Source organism: Carcharhinus amblyrhynchos, chromosome 4 (genome assembly GCF_965287045.1).
Source record: "Carcharhinus amblyrhynchos chromosome 4, sCarAmb.v2.hapA, whole genome shotgun sequence".
Taxonomy (NCBI): domain Eukaryota; kingdom Metazoa; phylum Chordata; class Chondrichthyes; order Carcharhiniformes; family Carcharhinidae; genus Carcharhinus; species Carcharhinus amblyrhynchos.
Genome location: NC_137327.1, coordinates 125,870,450 through 125,892,630, shown reverse-complemented (window position 1 = coordinate 125,892,630; position 22,181 = coordinate 125,870,450). Strand labels below are relative to the sequence as shown.

At 43.2% G+C, this 22,181-nt stretch overlaps 1 protein-coding gene across 1 annotated transcript in view; it reads right to left on the bottom strand.

Moving 5' to 3' along the window:
- Window positions 1-251: 251 nt before the first annotated feature.
- Window positions 252-22,181, bottom strand: part of LOC145342469 (X-linked interleukin-1 receptor accessory protein-like 2) — a 624,731-nt gene continuing 602,801 nt past the window's right edge. Inside the window, exons 6-7 of the mRNA XM_080188033.1 lie at window positions 604-678; window positions 252-337 (exon numbers count right to left, since the gene is read on the bottom strand). Coding sequence (XP_080044159.1) covers window positions 252-337; window positions 604-678 — 161 coding nt within the window. The remainder of the gene's footprint in view (window positions 338-603; window positions 679-22,181) is intronic.

Genomic DNA, 22,181 nt, shown 5'->3' with positions numbered 1-22,181 from the left:
GAGTGCAATGTGTCATGATTGTATAGTATGGATGAATATTGTTTCTGTACAAATGTATGGATACATGTTTCATATACATGAAATATCCAATACTTTAAAGTAATTACTGTATGAATATATTTTCTACCAGAGGAGAAACCAACTACAAATTTCCGCATTTGCATGGACAATAAAGCTCTATTCTAGTCTATTCCATCAGCACACATCAGATCGGAAGCCATTCTCCCTTGAAATGTGTTATTTAGTTCAGTTTAAGCTAGCTGATAAAAGTTGATGGATGTTGTCGGGAAAATCTGAACAGATGTCGTGAAGAGGCGAACAGCTTTGGAAAGCCTGACTGCCAAACATAAGGAAAACTTCAACACAATCACAGGCAATATAGCCTCCATATCAGCCTTGAGCTGCGTGTCCAATGTGCAAACCAGGGCAACAAAGAATCAAAGGGACACAAAAAGATTGACCTAGCAGTCGGGAGCAAGAGTGAATAAAGATGCAAGTGTGGAAATACTACCATGTAAACACGTGACGGATAGAAAAATCACACAGCAACATTATTATTCACACTGTGAACATTAACGATGACTCCTGCAGGAAGTAACTTACCCAGCTGGACTTCTACAACACTCTGTTGGTTTTCAAGTGGGAGGAGGAGTTGAGGTAGCTTGTCAGTGAGTACAGCTGTAAGATATAAGGAAGCCCACAGATGATTAGAACATGTTATCTGTATTAGGATATAGAAAGAAATATGTCAATTGCCTAACACTGCACCAAATTTTGTATCCATATCAACTTAATCACGTAAAGCGGAGGGTAATGGTAAGGGAGAGAAAAGTTGTTATTAAATCCAGGAAGCATCACATATCAGCTTGGAGCAGAACTCTTTCTTCTGATTTGGAATGGTGTGGATTTAAAACACTCCTGGACTCCTGCTATGATTATATTCACTGGAGTTTAGAAGAGTGAGAGGCGAATCTCATTGAAACTTATAAAATTCCAACAGGGTTAGACAGGGTAGATTCAGAAAGAATGTTTCCGATGGTGGGTGAGTTCAGAACTAGGGGCCATAGTTTGAGGCTAAGGGGGTAAAACCTTTTAGAACTGAGGTGAGGAGAAATTTCTTCACCCAGAAAATGGTGAATCTGTGGAATTTGCTACCACAGAAAGTAATTGAGGCCAAAATGTTGTGTGATTTCAAGGAGAAATTAGATATAGCTTTAGCTCTAGGGGCTAAAGGGATCAAGAGATATGGAGGGGAGGCTGGTGCGGGATATTGAATTCAATGATCAGCCATGATCATAATAAATGGCAGAGCAGGCTCGAAAGGTCAAATGACCTAACACTGCTTCCAATTTCAAAGTTTTTATGTTTAGTGCCAAATTGAATCTGATATTCTCGCATTGTACTGAATAACTGTGATTGTCAGAGATTCTGTCTTTCGGATAGGACTTATACTGAAACTGCACCTTGCTGTTCAAGGCAACATTTGAAGGGTGGAGCAGTCTCAGTTTTTCTGCTTAGATCAAAGCACCAAAATTAACAGGTTGCTCATTTCATTTCCATTCCTGGGATCTTGCTGTGTCCCATTTGGCTACTCTGTTTTCCAACGGCACAGCAGGGGCTATACAGCAAAGTATTTCAGATGCTTGTGAAGAATTTTGGAATGTCTTGAGAGTGGAGTAAATGGGGTCTATAAAATCACAGAGTCAAACAGCACAGAAGGAGGCACAGCAAGAAGTAAATGCATTAGAAACAGTTCAGAGAAGCTTTACTAGACTAATACCAGCAACGGATGGATTGTCTTAGCGGAAAGGTTGGAGAGGTTAGGGATGGAATTTTCCAGCCCTTGATGCCAGCGGGATTTTCCAGCCCCATTGCAGAGAACAGAGATTTGGCTGAGCGCCAAATTTTTTGTCCTTGCTTGCAGTGGCAGAGGGGCATAAATGGCCAGAAAGCCCTGGCCTAGGTTTGTATTGACTGAAATTCAGAAGAATAAGAGGTAACTTCGTTCAAACCTTCAAGCTTCTGTGGGGCATTGACAAGGTGGATGTGGAAAAGATGATTCCTCTTCTCGGAGAGCTTAGAACGAGGGGTGACTGTTTAAAAATAAGGGGTCACTCATTTAAGACAGAGATGAGGAGAATTTGTTTTCCCTCATGAAGTTGTTTTTTTTCTGGAACTCTTCTTCAAAAGGTGGTGGATAAAAGTCTTCATTTTTAAGACAGAGCTAGATCAATTCTTGACTACCAAGGGGGTGAAAGGTTAACAGGGATAGGCACAAATGTGGGGTTTGAGTTACAATCTAATTGGCCATGATCTTGTTGACTAGTGGAGCAGGCTCAAGGAGCCAAATGGCCTCCTCCTGCTCCTAATTCATATTTGATGAGCCATGATCAAATTGGATGCCAAAATAGACTCAAAGGGCTGAATAGCCTTCTTCTGTTCCGATGTCTTAGGTTCTTATGAAAGTTATTGTTGAATCTGCTCCCGTCACCCATTTTGGTGGTACAATCCAGATTATAGAAATTTGCTCCATTAAAAAAATGTCAATTCATCTTTCCCTAATATTGTCTATTACTGAAACCTAGGCCCTTTGGTTACCAACTCTCCAGCCAGTGGGGAAAAAAATTTCTGTCCACTATATCAAAACCTCCTACAATTTTCAGCACCTCTATTCAATCTCTGCTTAACCTTCTTTGTACTAAGAAGAACAGCCCCATCTTATTTCAACAAAGCAAGATTTATATAGGTACAGAGATTTTTACCATTAGCTTATCATTTTAATACAACATAATGTAGTCCATTGTTCACAGGACCTAAGTAGCTAAAATACAATCAACTGTCCTCTGTTTTTGTTGTTTCAGCAGTAATAATTACAACAACCATGCAATAACACCCACCAATGTGGAGTTTTGCTTAGATACGTCCAATTCACAAAAAGCAGGGCAAATCAAAGCTCATCAGCTACTGCCTCATCAGTCTACTCTTGAATATCAGTAAAGTGATGGAAGGTGTTATTGACAGTGTGATTGCATGGGTCTTACTCAGCAATGATCTGTTCACTAACGCTCATTTACTGCCACTCGGATCCTGACCTTATTAAAAGTATGGCCCAAACATAGACAAAAGGACTGAACCCAAGACGTGAGGTGACAGGATTTGCCATCAAGGCAGAATTTGACCAAGTGTAGCAAAGGAGCCTTAGCTAAAACTGAAGTCAATGGGAATTGGGAAAACTCTTTGCCGGCGGGAGTCACACCTAGCGCAAAAAAAAGTGGTTGTGGTGGTTGGAAGTCAATCATCTCAATCCCAGGACATTTCTGCAGGAGATCTCAGAGTAGTGCTCTAGGCTCTGCACTTCATCAGTGACCTTCTTCCATCATAAGGTCAGAAGTAGGGATTTTTGCTGATGGCTACACAATATTCAGCATCATTTGCGACTCTGATATGAAAACAGCCCATGTACAAATGCAATAAGACCTGGACAACATTCAGGTTTGGGCTGACAAGTGGTAAGTAACATTCACACCACACAAATGCCAGTCAATGATCATCCAGGTCCCAGAACATTAGCTGAGTGTCTGGATTAATAGTTTTGCAATAATACCACGAGGCAATTGCCTTTCCTTGATGAAACAAGGTATAAGATAATGTAAGAGGTAATTATTAAAAGCATGCAAGGAATATTACTTTCTCCAGCAGAAAATTTCACTGAAGTAAGATATTATTGATCAAGAAGAAAATAATCTAAAGAACAAAGAACAATACAGCACAGTAACAGGCCCTTTTGCCCTCCAAGCCTGCACCGATCATGTGTTCCTAACTAGACTATCCATCTGTATCCCTCTATTCCCAGTCTGCTCGTGTGACTATCTAGTTAAGTCTTAAATGATCCGAGCATGTCTCCCTCAACCACCTTGCTTGGAAGTGCATTCCAAGCCCCCACCACCCTCTGTGTAAAAACTGAGAGAATATTATGTTAGTTAATGTAAATAGTTAAAGTTCTGTGCTCTGCAACTGAGCCCAATCAACGTCACAGAGGAGGTTGCTTTAAAAGGTGAAGCCCAGATGTTTTTACACCTCTGAATGGGCCTTAGCCTGAAAGACAAGTTTCTGTCCAATCGTGCACTGTGCTTCTCAAAAAACACAACATGAAGTAGAAAAGATAGCACGGTCCCCCACACTTGAGTGAACAACCAAACGAAAAGAAAGATTGACATTGTCTGTCTTGCCCAGAGCTGGGAATGGCAGCAGAGGCCGGGCAGATGTCTGCATCTCCATTTTGCCCCACAGCACTGACTGGCCAAGAATGCGTGAGGAAGCAGCCTGAAGAGGAAAACGATAAGTCAGAATATATATATATAAATCCTTTTCTCAGAAGTGAAAGCACCTTAAAAATGAGAATGAAGTTCAAAAATTCATGCAATAAAAATTGCTTTCATTCCATGTTTCTGAGATGTGCTGTATTTTATTTTATTCATTCATGGGATGTGGGCGTCTCTGGCTGGCCAGCATTTATTGCCCATCCCTTGGACCACGCCCTTGGAAAGCAACTGAGAATCAACCAAATTGATATGGCTTTGGAGTCACATGTAGACCAGACCGGATAAGGACAGCAGATTTCCTTCCCTAAAGGATATTAGTGAACCAGATTAACTTTTCCAAAAATTAACAATGATTATCAGTAGACTCTTAATTCTAGATTTTTTTTATTGTATTCAAACTCCAACATCTGCCATAATGGGATTTGAACCCAGGTCCCCAAAATATCAGATGAGATTCTGGTGTAATAGTCTAGCGATAATACCTCTAGACCATCATCTCCCGATAATTACAATGCATTGTGTTGCTAGTATATGAATGTTATAATCTATATGCTATAACGGTGGTGCATCAGGAGCTCCAAGGAATATTATGAAGTTAGCCTAGACCCGAACCCTTCTTTTGATTTTGGCATTATGGTGAGCATAAGATGTTTCACTCCAGGTGTGATTCTATTGATGCATTAGGAAGCTTTTATTAAAACAAACATTGTTTATGGACACAGTTAGAATATAACAAAAGAATTAATATAACTTTCATCATTCAAAATACCTAAAATGATAAAACATAATTCTTAACAGCTATCTATTTCTATAAAATCATGTTAGATTTCGAGCCTTATAAGTCCTCTGGACAGATACAGAAAGACTTCTGACTCTCATGAAGCAGTTTCCAGAGAAGGATATATCTGCAAACAGCAGAACTTCAAAGAAAGAGACCTAGTTTCTGGCAGATTCCAGTCTTCAGATTTCAGAGAGACACAAAGCAAATTCTGCTCTTACCAAATCCCAAAAATCAACTGAGTTGGGTTTCTCTTTGTGAGCCTCACCCCACCCAGTAACCTGACTTTTCTTCTCAGAACCTAATCGAGCCCAACTCTGAAAAGCCTCAGGGAAAAACACTAAAATAATAACACTGCATTAAGATGCAGATTATAACAAACATTGTAGCAATTAAGATCAATTATGCTGCTGCAGTAACAACAGGGCTGCTGGATCCAGTCAAAACGGCACTGATGACGAAAAAAATAGCTAAAATAGATCTGCACAAGACACATGACTCAAATGCATTTCTTATAGGCACAGTGATATCACAGGTGTCAAAAGTGCTTTACAGAATTACAGATCATTAAAAAGAAACTTTTTACTGTGTAGTATGATTTGATTGACTGTAATCCTCTATAAAAGGCACCAGAAGCCATAAAGTCATTCTCAAAGTGACAGAGAAAAAATGATAGCTGACGATTGTGGTTTGAAACACTGAAGCCTCACTTTATTGTAGTGTAAGTTTGACTGTTAATACTCAACTTCTGGTGTATTTGCAGAAGACACTTGAATTGCTGTTAATTTATCTGACTTGATAGCTGGGCCTTGCAGTTCGCTGAGAGAAATCCACATCTCCCAATAGATAAAAGTCCATACACTCACTGAAAGGTAATGCATTAGATGCAAGTCACTTCGAGACAACCTAAGATGAATGAATTTCTCTCTTGGTGAAACTGCAGAGAACATATCGTTCAAGTTGGATTCACATGACTGAAAATTGAGGCCAGAATTTACAACATTAGAAGCAGTCCGATGAACTGACTGCTGCTAATGGAAATATTGTTTTAGAAGTACAAAATAATTTGCTTTTGGAGCTTTTGTTTCAGAGGACATATTATTCTGCAACATAGCATCAGAGCCACTGTTCATAGTCCTTAACTAATGTAATTTCAGAACTGCTCTTATCATTAATTAATGCACCATGACAACCTTAGGTCAGGAGAGCAGTAGGAGCTATGGAGAAATCTATGGTAGGGTCTACGCTGCCCTGAGGGGGTCAGGGTTCAACCAAGCCAGGGGTTAAGGTTGGGGCTGGTAGATCGGTGAGAGTAGAGATTGATACAGATGAGGGGCAGTGCTCCAGGTTATATCTGACACTGGGTGCAGGGATTTTTATTTGGGTAAAAGCAGGATCTCGCTGGGAGAGAACTGGGACAGGGGCCAGGGCAATGAAAGCAGTAGGAAAAAAGAGTAAGAGGTGGGAAAGCAAGGAGAGTTTTTGTTGCGTTTAAAGAGCACTAGATCTGGATACTTAATTTCTTTTGGCAGAGAGCACCCCTATGGATTTGTGAAAATGATAACAATAATGGATGAAAGCAAAGACTTAACATAAATGTTAGACTTGCTTCTTTCAAATACAATTGCTTGTAGCAAAATACAATTCTAGTAAGGAAGGTATATGGGGCAGAACTTTACTTCTGCTCGGCTGCACATGCCCAACCTGGAAATGTGTTAAATAATGTGTGATGATTTTTATTAGCGTTCCAGGTAGGCTCCCATTAACACTGCTGTGACGTTACTGTGAAAATTCCCTAGTCGCCACACGCCGGCACCTGTTCGGGTACACTGAGGGCAAATTTAGCATGGCCAATGCACCTAACCAGCACATCTTTCGGGTTGTGAGAGAAAACCGGAGCACCCAGAGGAAACCCATGCAGACACAGGGAGAATGTGCAGACTTTGCACTGACAGTGACTCAAGTCGGGAATTGAACCCAGATCTCTGGCGCTGAGAGGCAGCAGTGCTACCAACTGTGCCACTGTGCCGCCCTCTTGTTGGGCATGCAGGCCAATGTCATCATCCAAAAGTGCGTGGGCTAGGTGGATTAGCCATGATAAATTGCCCCTGGTGTCAGAGGAATTAACAAGGTAAACATGTGGGGTTACGGGGAGGGACCAGGGTGGGAGTGTTGACGGTGCAGGCTGGATGGGCTGAATGGTCTCCCTCTGCACTGTAGGGATTCTATTCTATTCTGTGAATTATGCACTTGTGTAATATTTTAGTTGGCAGACACAGAACATATTGGCAGCATGTCCACTGACAATTGCATTTTATATTGAGGGGGTTAAATCCCATATGACTAACATTTTAAGTGTCCTACACGATTTTAAGCTCGACACATGGGAAACACCGATAGGCGGACCAACCATTTTATTTTTTACTTTTTGGATTCAAGGGGAGGATAAAAGGGGGATGGCAATAATGCCAGATGTGGTGTTTAGGGGGGTTTTGAGAGAGTGTCTTCTGTGTTGGACTCAGCACAGTATGGAGCCCTCAGGACATTTGTTGCTCTCTTGCTGGTTATCAGAACACCCCTCACGCCTGCTGTGTCTATCAGCGCTGGTCATTCGGCAGACCGTCATAACTCTGCAGTCTCTGAGTGCCACCTCTGAATTTCATAGGGGCTGCTATTGGAGACGGCTCCCACCAAACATCCACCCCCGCCAACCCCGTTGGCCCAATACAGCTGCAAATATAAAACGTTACATAAACAGCTTTTCCCCAACGTTTGATGGTTCAATGGAAGGTCAGATTTCTTTAATTACAACATTTGATTAAACAGTTGCTTGGTAGGGCAGAGCGTGAGTGTTGCTGAACAAGGTTTGATAATCAGCCATGATCAAAATGAATAGTAGAACATGCTCAAAGGGCCAACTTGCCTACTCCTGCTTCCAGTTTCTATATTTTTATGTTTCTAAAGAGACATTGGAACAGAATTTTATCACCTTGCCAGCTCAAGGCTCGTAAGATCCTGCCTGAAGTCAACGGAGAATGCTACTCTGTGAACTTCGCCCGCTTTGACTCTGGGGTGAGCGAGGCAGTAAAATTCCAGCCCTTGTGTTGAAGCTTTGTCTCTTGCACTCACCAGGACCATGCACGAGTACAAAATTTCCCTTTGCAATTTGGTATTCTTGCAAACTGAACCTGATGAGTACAAGATGGAAATCTTCGACAGACTGTCTTTTTGTTCAGCAGTACCCATTTGTTTAAAGCGTGAAAAGGAATTTGTAGGGTTGCAAAGCAATCTGTCCTCTGTGGATTCTATGAAGAAAGAAGCCCCATTAGTATGTTTTAAAGGGATCATAAATAATTACAGGTTAGTTGCCAGTTGATTTCTTCTGGCTGCTGCTTTGATTTTGCAAATATTCAGTACTTTCTTTACTTGTTTCAAGTTGCAAATGTCTGCAGAGAACAGCATGGCAGGTGCTGAAGGATTTGGTCCTGAATTTAAGGTTTCTGTACGAAACTAGTTGCTCCGAGATATAGGTGCAGGAATAAACATTCTTCTTGAAACGTAGCATGACCTGAAGAATGAACAGAGGCTGCACAAAGCAGGACAAACTGCTGGAAGAGGGAGGAGGGTGAGAGGCAAACAAGCCTCCCTGTAGGAGACTGTATCTGCCTAGGCTGGTCAGGGAATAGTTCTTCTGCCACAATCTCAGAGGGGAACAATTTGTGAGACATCAGCCCTTCATGAAAGAGATTCTTGCCAGAAATGTGAAGTTTGCCAGGTGCAGTAGCCAGAGCTGTACCCTCTGATCAGGGCTCAGATGGCATTGCCAGCGGCTGTAAAAGTGATCGAGGCTGCGGACCTTTCTGCATTTGGTTCCTTTCTGACCGCAGCTGGAAATATTTGCATCATCTCGCAGATTGCTTCCACTGTTACCAAAGTGAGGGCACGTGTGCCCTCCCTTCAATGTGAGTTCGCTGCCTTGCACTCTCTCTTATCATAGAGAGGCAAGGAGCAAGCCACTGACTGCTGGATACGGGTGTTACTTACTGCATCCACTTTGTGCTACACATCAGTCTGAACCAAACCAAACGAGATTCCAATCTCCAAAACATCTGGCTGCTGTGCAAGCATGAGCACAGAATCACACAGGTCACTGCCCAGTGCCCTGGCAGCAGCTGTGCCAACTGTATTTGACTCACTAGAATCACAGGAGCTATTTGCTGATGACATGGATGATGATTCCACTGTGCAACTTGCACACGTGTTCAGCTTACTATCAATATACACACCTTATACAAGGGGTCAATTTAGCTCAGTTGGTTGGACAGCTGGTTAGCGATGCCACCAGCGCTGAGGTTATCCACGTAGGCCCCGCCTTCTAAACCTCGACCCTCAGCTGAGGCGTGGTGACCCTCAGGCTAAATCGCTACCAGTCAACTCTCCTCCTCAAATAGGAAAGCAGTCGATGGTTATCTGGGATTCTGATGGCTTTATACACAATAAAATCCCTGCTATCCCTCAAAGTGTGATGGAGCATTTGGATGCTCAAAGCACTGCCCACACCACATCAGCGGAGTACTGCAGCGCTCAGCAGAATGGGTGTCAAAGCTCACGATGGATTTCTGCATGTTGCAAACACACTCACCATCGTGGAAACATAGAAGATAGGAGCAGGAGGAGGCCATTTATCTGCTCCCCCATTCATCACAATCATGGCTCAATAGCCTAATCCTGCTTTCTCCCCATAATCTTTGATCCCATTCGCCCCAAGTGCTATATCTAGCTGCCTCTTGAACTCATTCAATGGTTTGGCTTCAACTACTTTCTGTGGTAATGAATTCCACAGGCTCACCAGCTCTTGGGTAAAGAAATGTCTCCTCACCTCCGTCCTAAATGGTCTATCTTGAATCCTTAGACTGTGACCCCTGATTCTGGACTCCCCAACCATCGGGAACATCCTTCCTGCTTCGACCCTGTCTAGTCCTGTTGGAACTTTATGAATCTCTATGAGATCCACCCTCATTCGTCTGAACTCCAGTGAAAAATCGTGAGGGCCAGCTGGACAACAGCCAGTCGGTGAGCAGATCAGAAGGAGGAAGAAACATGAGGACAAAGAGTAGAGGGTGTGGAAAGCAAGTATTCTCTTCCTGCACGTGCTGACTTTGAGCAATTCTTCTCTGAATAATATCGACCAGAAGCACTCATTTCCCCATTCACTGACAGTCCTGAACCTCACCTTCATTTACTGACTCTGGACTATCCATTTGGCCTCCATTCAAAATAAAAGCCGTCACAAAATAAACATCCAAACCAAACTTGTAAAGGAAATTAGGGTATCTTGCACACAAATCCACCTTTGTGCATTCTCATAGTGCCTGCCTCTCTTGTCTGCCCCACTGGCTGCAGCAAGGTTAATGACTGCCTCTCAGTGAGGGAGACTGCAGCTGACTCTTGAGGATGTTCTCAAGCTTTTCTGGTCTTTGAGGCCCAGGCTGCGGACTGCACATCTCGGTCTGGGTAACCGTGGCGTGACCGGCTGGCTGACAGACGACAGCAAGGGCATTGGCAGAGTGCCAGCAGTGGAAGGACAAACAGTGCCTTCCAGAGGGTGAACAGCAGGCTCACGGTGAGACTGCCCCCCACCTGGGCAGAGCCTCAGCAATCCCAAAAGTGTGCTGGCACCTGGCATTTCCAACCATCAGAATAAGAGCGCAAATGATACCCGGTTTCTAGCCCAGAGTATTTGATACAGACCAAATTACCGACGGGAGGGTAATCACCAAAGTGTCATTTCTTCTCGGAATTCCGAAATGAAATTAACTAAAGGCACAGGCTGTGTCCTGGTGACTTCTGAAGTTAGCCGCAAACCAGAGTAAATGTTGTGGCGATGCTGGCGTTGGACTGGGGTAGGCACAGTAAATAGTCTCACAACACCAGGTTAAAGCCCGGCAGGTTTATTTGGAATCACGAGCTTCCAGAGCGCTGCTCCCACTCACCTGATGAAGGAGCGGCGCTCCGAAAGCTCGTGCTGCCAAATAAACCTGTTGGACTTTAACCTGGTGTTGTGAGACTTCTTACAGAGTAAACGTTAGCTTTGTTCTTCCCTCTCAACCATGTGAAATCTACATACTGGGCTTTGGGGTTATTACTTTACAGGGAATACCTTGCAACAATTTCACCTTTAAAATAACTGAGTGGAGGACAGCATCTGGGAGCCATCGCAGCGCGGCTGGTCATGGCAATTCCGCACAGTTTAACCGGAATTGTTTTCACGTCATTATGATCCCACCAACCCACATTAATCCTATTCATTTGGCATAAAGAAACTTTAGTGAATGCAATGGTCGCTGGCCGGAAGGAGGAAATTGCTGTGCACTTAAAGCACACCGCATACATTTCATTTCTTTGTTTATCGAGAATCAAGGTTTTTGCATCTAATAACCTTCCTGTAACTCCGAGGCAAGAGGCAATCTTACTTTTGCGAGGACATTTTTTTAATTATTATTATCTTTATTCTCTGTCTAATTTAATTTTCCTTTTCCTTTAAAGGAATGTGGATCTCGTGTGACAAATGAAGAGAAAGCTGGCCATCCATCTTTGCCGGACAGCTGGTGATTCAGAATGCAAATAAAAGCTATCACTCTTGTCAAACCAGTGCCAAAACACAAGCACACTGCCCACGGTTAATTAATATGCGGAAACCAATCAGCCCACTGCTGCCGTGGCAACACTTCCTTTAACTCCACGGCGCATGGGAATTAGCAGTAAATTAATTTGCTCTCACATTCAGATTACCTCTGAATGGGACAGCGAATTCAAAGTCTAGTTATCTGACCTAATGGAATGGACTTGAGACACATACTCATTTTTAAGGGCTGCTGCCTCGCAGCTTTTTTCATTGAAAAACAGCCTCACAGAGAAAACATATACCATTCTAAACTTATATGACTCTATTGCAATTGGGACAACCTTTGGGGTTTGAAAAAAGGGTGGCATGGACAAGTTGGGCTGAACTTCTATGACTCTACGGTAAAGCCTGGTCTTTAAGTTACGGTGAACATAAGAGAGTTGTTTCCAAAATCTTCATCTCGAAGAGCGCAGGCATCGTGATAAATGGCCCTGTGTTTGCTTCTGACTTTCTGAAGGAAATTGTACAACACACGGTTATGAATTAAATCAATTCCGAGGCTCGTGGCAACGCAAATACCAACAGGAAATGTTGCTCCTTTATTTAAAACCTTGCCCTGGGAACATGTCCTTTAAATATGGGCTTGCTTCGGGGGCTGCGTCTCATAAAACAATCTCAAACCGTAACCTTTCAAAGCAAAATCAATCAATGATCATTTTGGTTTACATATCAACTAAGCAGCAGCATTGGCTGTCATTGCAAAAAAGAAAATTGCGTTATAACCTCTTGTGCTGTCAGTTTAGCAAGCTTATATTTTTCCAATTTCCTTAAGCTGGAAATGTTTAACAGTTTATTACTTTGTTTCTATTTTCCAGCAAGGAAGTATTTTCTATCCAACTCAAGGACATCTTCTTCCCTGCTGCCAGCAGGCTTTTGAATGGACCTACCTCGCGTTAAGTTGATCTTTCTTTACATCCTAGCTATGATTGTTACACTGCACTCTCTTGTTGCCTTATCAATGAATGGTATGCTTTGTCTGTGTAGGCAATGTTGTTCTTTTGTTTAAGAAGAGCAGCAAGAATAATCCAGGTAATTACAGGCCGGTGAGCCTTACATCAGTGGTAGGGAAATTATTGGAGAGGATTTTTCGAGACAGGATTTATTCCCACTTGGAAATAAGTGGACGTATTAGTGAGAGACAACATAGTTTTGTGAAGGGGAGGTTGTGTCTCATGAACTTGATCAAGTTTTTCAAGGAAGTGACGAAGATGATTGATGAGGTTCGGGCAGTGGATATTGTCTACATGGACTTCAGTAAGGCCTTTGACAAGGTCCCTCATGGCAGGCTGGTGCAGAAGGTGAAGTCACATGGGATCAGAGGTGAGCTGGCAAGGTGGATACAAAACTGGCTCAGTCAAAGAAGACAGAGGGTAGCAGTGGAAAGGTGCATTTTTGAATGGAGAACTGTGACAAGTGGCATTCCTCAGTGATCAGTGCTGGGACCTTTGCTGTTTGTAATATATATAAATGATTTGGAAGAAAATGTGACTGGATTGATTAGTAAGTTTGCGGACGACACAAAGTTTGGTGAATTTGTGGATACGATGAGGACCATCAGAGGATTCAGCAGGATATAGATCATTTGGAGACTTGGGTGGAGAGATGGTAGGTGGAGTTTAATCTATCATGTGAGGTAGATGCATTTTGGAAGGTCTCGTACAGATAGGAAATATACAGTAAATGGCAGAGCCCTTAAGAACAAACAAAGAACAAAGAACAAAGAACAACCCAGCACGGGAAACAGGCCCTTCGGCCCAACGAGCCCGTGCCGCCGCATCACCCTACACCTATTCTACCCTGCATGTCTACGAATGGAACCCCTAACTTAGCCAGATTCAGGGGAGAATTGATAGGCAAAGGCATCTGGGTGTACAGGTACACAGGTAACTGAAAGTAGCAACACAGGTGGAGAAGGTAGTCAAGAAGGCATACAGCATGCTTGCCTTTATTGGCTGGGGAATTGAGTTTAAAAATTGGCAAGTCATGTTGACATTTTATAGAACCTTAGTTAGGCCACACTTGGAATATAGTCTTTAATTCTGGTCACCAAACTACCAGAAAGATGTGGAGGCTTTGGAGAGGCTACAGAAAAGATTTACCAGGATGCTGCCTGGTATGGAGGGCATTAGCTATGAGGAGAGGTTGGCGAAACTTGGCTTGTTCTCACTAGAGTAACTGAGGTTGAGGGTAGACCCGATAGAAGTCTACAAGACTATGAGAGGCATGGACAGAGTGGATAGTCAGAACCTTTTTCCCAGGGTGGGAGTCAATTACTCGGGGGCATAGGTTTAAGGTATGAGAGGCAAGTGTTAAAGAGTGGTGGGTCCTGGAACTCATTGCCGGGGGAGGTAGTGGAAGCGGATACCGTAGTGACTTTTAAGGGGCGTCTTGACAAGTACATGAATGAGGTGGGAATAGAGGGATATGGTCCCCGAAAGCGTAGGGGTTTTAGTTAAGTCAGGCAGCATGGTCAGTGCAGGCTTGGAGGGCCGAAGGGCCTGTTCCTGTGCTGTAATTTTCTTTGTTATTTGTTTCTTTGTATAGCATGCAAGAAACAATACTTTTCACTGTATGCTAATACATGTGACAAAAATAAATCAAATCAAATCAAATCATCCTGTTCATATTGGTGGGATCTTCTGGTCCCACTGATGGCGCACCCCAGCTGAGGGATTCCCAGCGGCATGGGTTGAAGTCAGTGAGAAATCCCACTGACAGCAACAGGACATGAAGATCCCACGCCGCTTCCCACTGCGAAAAAGACGCCACTGGGAGGCCAAAAATTCCTGCTCATTATATTCACAGCATTGTGAATAATTCCTTTCTCTTTCCAATTTCACTTCCTCTAAAGGTCGAGTCCTAGGATTCCCCACTTTGGCACCCAATATGGTGTTCTTTATCAGCCAAGGTAGACAAGAGTGAAATAATGGTGTATAGTTGCTTGTAGTCGAAGATTAAAGGATGATCTAATTTGGGTGTTTAAGATCATTAAAGGATTTAGCTGAATAGGGAGAAATTAGTTTCTCTGGGGGACTCCAAAATAAATGGATGCAATCCTAAAATCTACAGAATTACAGAATTGTGATGGCTCTGAAGGAGGCCATTTGGCCCATTGTGCCTGCATCAGGGATGATATTAAGATGCACTCCTTCGCACAAAGGATCACGGAAATCTGGAACTATCTCCCCCAAATAATACTGAGGCTGTGGAAGGAGGATCAAGGAGGATTCAAAACAAAAGATATTGTTGTCAGGGAAGAATATTGAGGCCTGTGGAAGCAAAATAGGTAAATAGAGTTAAAAGAAGCATCAGCTATACTCTAACTAAAGGATGGAACAGGATCGGGGAACTGAATGACCTCCTCTTATTCATATTTTTTGATCACAGTGAACTTCGATTCCACCATTATTCAGTTGCTACACATATATAATTTCCAAAGAAATAGGATTTGGCTACTTGACTCATCAAGTTTGCTTTGCCCTTTTGCTCACCAAGGCATCTCTATTCTCATGATCCCAAATGCCTGCCCTCTTCCACAATGCTTAAATACTCATTATTCTCTAGTGAGCATCTATCTCCATTATAAGCATTTCGCTTCATCCTGCGTTTTTACATGAACAGCTTTTAAATCCATTCAGGAGACGTGGGTGTTGCTGACAAGGCCCAACATTATCTCTAATTGCCATTGAGCTTGATGTGTGGAAATATAAGACCGTAAGAAATCGGAATAACACATTCAGTCTGTTGATTCACTGCCATTCATTAAGGTCATGGCTGATTGTGGCCTTAACTCCACTTTCCGCCTGTCCCCCCATAACCTTTAGCTCCCTTGTTGATCAAGAATCTGGGCCATCGCACTGGACGAGCTTTCAATTATCTTAGATTGAAATTTGAGATCACATTAGCAGTTTCTAGACCCCCAGCTGGAGGGAGAGTCAACCACTGAACTCCTACAGTGCAGAAAGAGGCCATTTGGCCCATCAAGCCTGCATCAAATCACTGAAAGACCACTCTACCTTGGCCCACTCCCCCACCCTATCCCCATAAACCTACATATTTCCCATGGCTAATCCACCTAACCTACACATCCTTTGGACACTAAGGAGCAATTTAGCATGGTCAATCTACCTTATCTACACATGCTTTGGACATTAGGCAGCATTTTAGCATGGCTTATCCATCCAATCTGCACATATTTTGGACATTAAGGGTCAATTTAGCACGGCCAATCCACCTAACCTGCACATCTTTGAACTGTAGGAGGAAACTGGAGCACTCAGAGGAAACCCACACAGACAGGTGGAGAATGTGCAAACTCCACACAGACAGTGACTTGAGCCAGGAATCGAACCCCGGTTCCTGGCACTGTAAGGCAGCAATGCTAATCGCTATGCCACCCTTATACATCTTGAGCAAATTGCTTCTTAATCTTATCCCCGGGAATATAACCATAATTTACTGGGTCTCTCACCACAGTTCAGTCTATTAAACCCAGGCAGCTCACAGATAAATAGTTGTCGAACTTGTTGCCAGGGAAACCCTGCCTTTACATCATACTTGAGTGGGTGTTCAAATTTGACAATAATATTCCAAAAGAGTACTCTATTTTACCAATAATATTCCAAAGGAACATTCCATCTTTCTGCAGGAGGGCTTCCTACTTTTACATTTTCCTTTTATTTCTGGTCAGCAGTGGTTCAGTTGGTAGCATTCCTATTTCTGTTGGTCCATGCCCCATCTCAATTGACACTGGCAGTGCAGTACTGAGAGAATATTTCATTATCAGTTATCTTTTGAATGAGTCATTAGACTAAGACCCTAACCGGCTTCTCTAGTGTAAAAGATTCTCTGGTGCAGTTCGAAGATGTGATGTTCTATCATCCAATTATTGTCTAGTTGCTCTTTGTGGCATCTTGCTGTGCACAAATGGGCTCCTGTCTTTTCCTTTATTGTAGTGGTGACATGTATTTTCTTGGTTGCAAAGTGCTTTGGCAGGTCCTGAGGTTGTTAAACGGTTGTGTAGAAATGCAAGTTTGTTCTTTCTTCTCATATTCGGTACCTCGAGAGATAAAGCTTAACATCTCATTCAATTTTGGTAGGTAGCCGAGTGGTATAATCACTAGGCTATTAATCCAGAAACTCAGCTAATGGAGACCCAGGTTCGAATCCTGCCGCGGCAGATGATGGAAGTTGAATTCAGTCGGAAAATGCCTGAAATTAAGAATCCACCCATGATCATGAAACCATTGTTGAAAAATCTCTGCTGGTTCACTAATGTCGTTCAGGGAAGGAAACCTGCCATTCTTACCCAGCTTGGCCTACATGTGACTTCAGCGCCACAGCAATGTAAAGTTATTTATTAGTCACAAGTAAGGCTTACATTAACACTGCAATGAAGTTAGTGTGAAATTCCCCTAGTCGCCACAGTCCACCGCCTGTTTGGGTCAAGGGACTTAACCAGCCCATCTTTCAGACTGTGGGAGGAAACTGGAGCACCTGGAGGAAACCCACGTAGACACGTGCAAACTCCACACAGACAGTGACCCCAAGCAGGGAATCAAATCCAGGTCCCTGGTGCTGTGAAGCAGCAGTGCTAACCACTGTGCTATAGCGCCGCCCAATGTGGTTGACTTTCAATTGGCCTCAGGCAACTAGGAATGGGTAATAAATGTCAGATAATCAGTGTTGCCCATGTCCCATGAATGAATAAAAAAATCTGCAAGATTACTGTTAGTATTAAATTTGCTGACTCTAAATCCACCGCCAGATCTGGCCATATCACATAAAACATTACTGGGTCCTGCTCTTGCCTGCCAGAACACCTCACTATACAAGGATCATCCCAGATTGCAGATTAATCCCTGCCTTCTTCTCTCAACTGTAAGCCTTTTGTCTTTCCCATTCTCAACACTGTGCCGCCCTCCCCTCCCCCACCCACATCAGGCTCCTTCACCCTCACCTCTAACAGAAAGTGCAGCAAAGTTAACAAAGATAGATGGGAATGTACACAAAACATGAACCGACCATCCATGATCTTATTGAATGATGGAAGAGGCCCGAGGGGCCGAATTGTCAACGTCTGCTCATTCTTGTCAGTTGGGTAGTGGCAAATTGGACTCCAGGGCTAAAATGCCAAAGCTTCCAGAAAATTAATTCATTAAAATCAAAGAAAATCAGTCAATATGATCTGAAAAGGAAGAAATTGCCATGGAGTGGAAGAACTGATGAAACAAGAACATCTTAAAAATAGGTCCCTCAACTATATTCTCTTGTTTCAATTCTCTTTCTCTTTCTCTACTTGCTTGTTTGATATCATAGCTGTCACATGCAGAGAGTTATAACCAGTGAGTAACCCCAATCCCCTTCATTCTCAATACTGGCCTTCAGAAAGTCTCTTTTGGACAAAGAACAGAATCCTGGAAGACAGTTGCTAGCAAAGCCATTGATACTGGATTTGGACTCACAGGATTCCACTGAATTGGAGCATTTGGTCCGACGCTGGACTTTTTCTGGCTCATTTTGTCCTGCACGCGATACTGGCCATCTACTACCTATCATTATGCTGACAACAGGTAGGCTTGTGGCAATCGATCTACCACAGGCTTGTTTTCATAACTTAAAAAGCACTAACACAGTAATTTGTTATTTATGTTTTTTTGTATTCTTGTGGTTTGCATTGTGGATTTGAATCTAAATTCATCAATTACAACCTTGTTTTCATCAGTTAGAAAGTGCTGAAGCAGTGATTAGTGTACTTGTGCTTTTTTGGGTTCCTCTAGATTGCATTATGGATTTGAATTTATCAATTACAGGCTTGTTTTCATCAGTGAGAAAGCACTGAAGTAGTGATTTGTGTATTTTTCTGGCTTCCACTGTATGAGTGTGGTCAGGAAGGTAACAGTGGCACCTGAAGTGGGGCCTGATATCATTGACGGGGTGGAGCACCATGTCACTGGATAGGTGCGGTGTGACAATTTGGGGGGAAGGTGAGGGCGTTGGCCAGCACAGAGGCAGAGCACCAGGCCTCCAAAAGTGTAAGTCCACCTCTGCATCCACTTGAATGAGACTGCCCTCCTCCAATTCCAATCTTATATCAACCGATAACCAAACAAATTGTAATGGGGCTTCTCTTCCTGGTCCTGCATCGTTACCTCTGGTGTCCCTCATGAATCTATTCTTGACCCCTTCCTACTTCTCATCCGTGACGAAATCACCTGAAGGCAGTGCATTAGTTTTCACATGTAAACTAATGATACCCAAATCTACACGGAGGGGACGGTGGATATCTGGAGGACCTGGTGAGAGGGGACTGTTAGCGGAAAGTGACAGGAGATGTGCGAGTGCATTGGGAGACTGGGGCATCTGCACTATAGTGCCCCTAGAGCTCAGCAGCTGGCTTCACCAGTGAGAATAGCTCCGCCCACTCCACCCACTGGTGAGAATTGCATTTTTTTTCTAAGTGCTGTACGATTGCATCTAGGGACTTGCTTAAAAATTGGGTGCAATTCCCTCCTGTTTTCACACCCCATCGACATTTAGAGTTCCTTTGGTAAGATCACCCCAAAGTACTTCAGATTTCTAATAGATATTTTCCAGATGTATGAAGTCATCACACTGAATAGCTGAACACTGCAATTTCTTTTGTATATTTCACTTGGTTTGGCCTTCACATATCATAATAAATGGGGATAATACATTGTAATAAACTTTGTGACAGTTTTGCAACCAGAGAAGGAGAGATTGTCCATTTCCCTGTCAAGTTATATATATGATCACCTTCAGACCTTTTCCTTGTAAACAAAGGAAACTCTTTTATCAACTACTGTTTTCTCAAGGGATAAGGGCTGCGTGATCTTTTGTAATTTCGTATCTGTTTCCATTCAGGGGAGAAGGTGATGCCTCAGAGCCAGAGGCTTTGGGTCCAAGTTACACTTCAGTACCTGATGGCTGGGGAAGGTACATTCATAATGTGGCCACACAGGTTCATTATCACAGGTAGATCCACCCAATACACCTGATGATGGGCAGTAGAACGAAGAACAATGAAAATTACAGCACAGGAACAGGTCCTTCAGCCCTCCAAGCCTGCGCCAACCATACTGCCTGACTGAAGTAAAATTCCCTACCCTTCCGGGGACCATATCCCCTATTCCCATCTCATTCATGTAATTGTCCAGGTGCTCCTTAACACTCACGATTGTACCTGCTTCCACTATCTCCCCCGGCAATGAGTTCCAGGCACCCTCCACTCTCTGCGTAAAAAGCTTGCCTTGTACATCTCCTTTAAATCTTGCGCCCTGCACCTTAAAGCTATGCCCCCAAGTAATTGACTCTTTCATCCTGGGAAAAAGCTTCCACTCTGTCCATGCCCCTCATAATCTTGTAGACTTCTATCAGGTTGCCCCTCAACCTCTGTCATTCCAGTGAGAACAAACAAAGTTTTTCCGACCTCTCCTCATAGATAATGCCCTCCTTACCAGGCAACATTGTGGCAAATCTTTTCTGTACCCTCTCCCAAGCCCCCACACCTTTCTGATAGTGTGACAACCAGAATTGAACACGATATTCCAAGTGCGGCCTCACTAAGGTTCTATAAAGCTGCAATATGATTTGCCAATTTTTAAACTCAATGCTCTAGCCAATAAAGGGAAGCATGCCGTATGCCTTCTTGACTCCCTTCTCCACCTGTGTTGCCACTTTCAGTGATCTATGTACCTGTACACCCAGATCCCTCTGCCTATCAATACTCTTAAGGCTTCTGCCATTTACTGTATAGTCCCTATCTGTGTCAGACCTTCCAAGTGCATTACCTCACATTTGTCTGGATTAATCTCCATTTGTCAACCCTCCGCCCAAGCCTCCAACCGATCTATATCCTGCTGTATCCTTTTATGGTCCTCATCACTATCTGCAAATCCATCAACCATTGTATTATCCACAAATTTACTAATCAAACCAGTTATATTTTCCTCCAAATTATTTATATATATTACAAACAGCAAAGGTCCCAGTGCTGATCACTGAGGAACACCACTGTCACAGCCCTCCATTCAGAAACGTACTCTTCAACTGCTGCCCTCAGTCTTCTATGATCGAGCCAATTCTGTTTCCACTTTGCTGGTTCACCTCTGATCCCATGCAACTTCACCTTCTGCACCAGTCTGCCATGAGGGACCATGTCAAAGGCCTTACTGAAGTCCATGTAGACAACATCCACTGTCCTACCCTCATTAAACATCTTCGTCACTTCCTTGAAAATCTCAGTCAAGTTAGTGAGACATGACCTCCCCTTCAGAAGTGGGGGAATTTCTCCGGTCAGCGATACTCCATAATGCAATGAAGGACCAATGCAACACTTTGCTGAGCATAATCTTGGGCCAACCTAATGGGAACTCATGGTCACCAATGCCCCGTTAAGGCATGGTACCTGGAGGAGAATACAATCTGTGCAGAAGCCACACACTCTTTCTCAGGTACATGCTGTCATGTTCTGGTAAATGTTCCCCAGAAGGAAAAAATAAATTTATTTATGGCTCGAAATATTAACTCTGTTTCTCCCCTGAAAGATACTGGCAGGCCTGCTGAGTTTTTCCAATGTCCTCTGTTCATGTTTCTGATTCCAGCACGTGTGATATTTTGCTTATATTCTTTATTTCCCTTGATTACTAATGTTCCATTTTAAATATACAAGACCTGTTTGGAACAGTATTCTCATTTCCCCGTTCTACTCCTTTATTCTTCTGGGTCACTAACACACTGAAAAGCTTCACACTTCTTAGTAGATGTTGTTGGGCTGACTTCTCCCAGAATGCACCAGTGAAGTCCCTCAGCTGCCTCTACTGGCTCGAATGAATGCATGTGGTGGGATGAGTGAGGTAAGTGTGTAAGCTGGTCGGATGGGTGAAGTCAGTGTGTAAGGTGGTTGGGTGGATGAGGTGTGTATGTAATGCAATTTGATTGGTGAGGCAAGTGTGTAAGGTGGTTGGGTGGATGAGGTGAGTGTGTAATGCGATTTGATTGGTGAGGTAAGTGTGTAAAGTGGTTGGGTGGGAGAGGTGAGTGTAATGCGATATGATGAGTGAGGTAAGTGTGTAACGTGGTTGGGTGGATGAGATGAGTGTGTAATGATATGGTGAGTGAGGTAAGTGTGTAAGGTGGTTGGGTGGATGAGATGAGTGTGTAATGATATGGTGAGTGAGGTAAGTGTGTAAGGTGGTTGGGTGGATGAGATGAGTGTGTAATGATATGGTGAGTGAGGTAAGCGTGTAAGGTGGTTGGGTGGACGAGATGAGTGTGCAATGCGATATGATGAGTGAGGTAAGTGTGTAAGGTGGTTGGGTGGATGAGATGAGTGTGTAATGATATGGTGAGTGAGGTAAGTGTGTAAGGTGGTTGG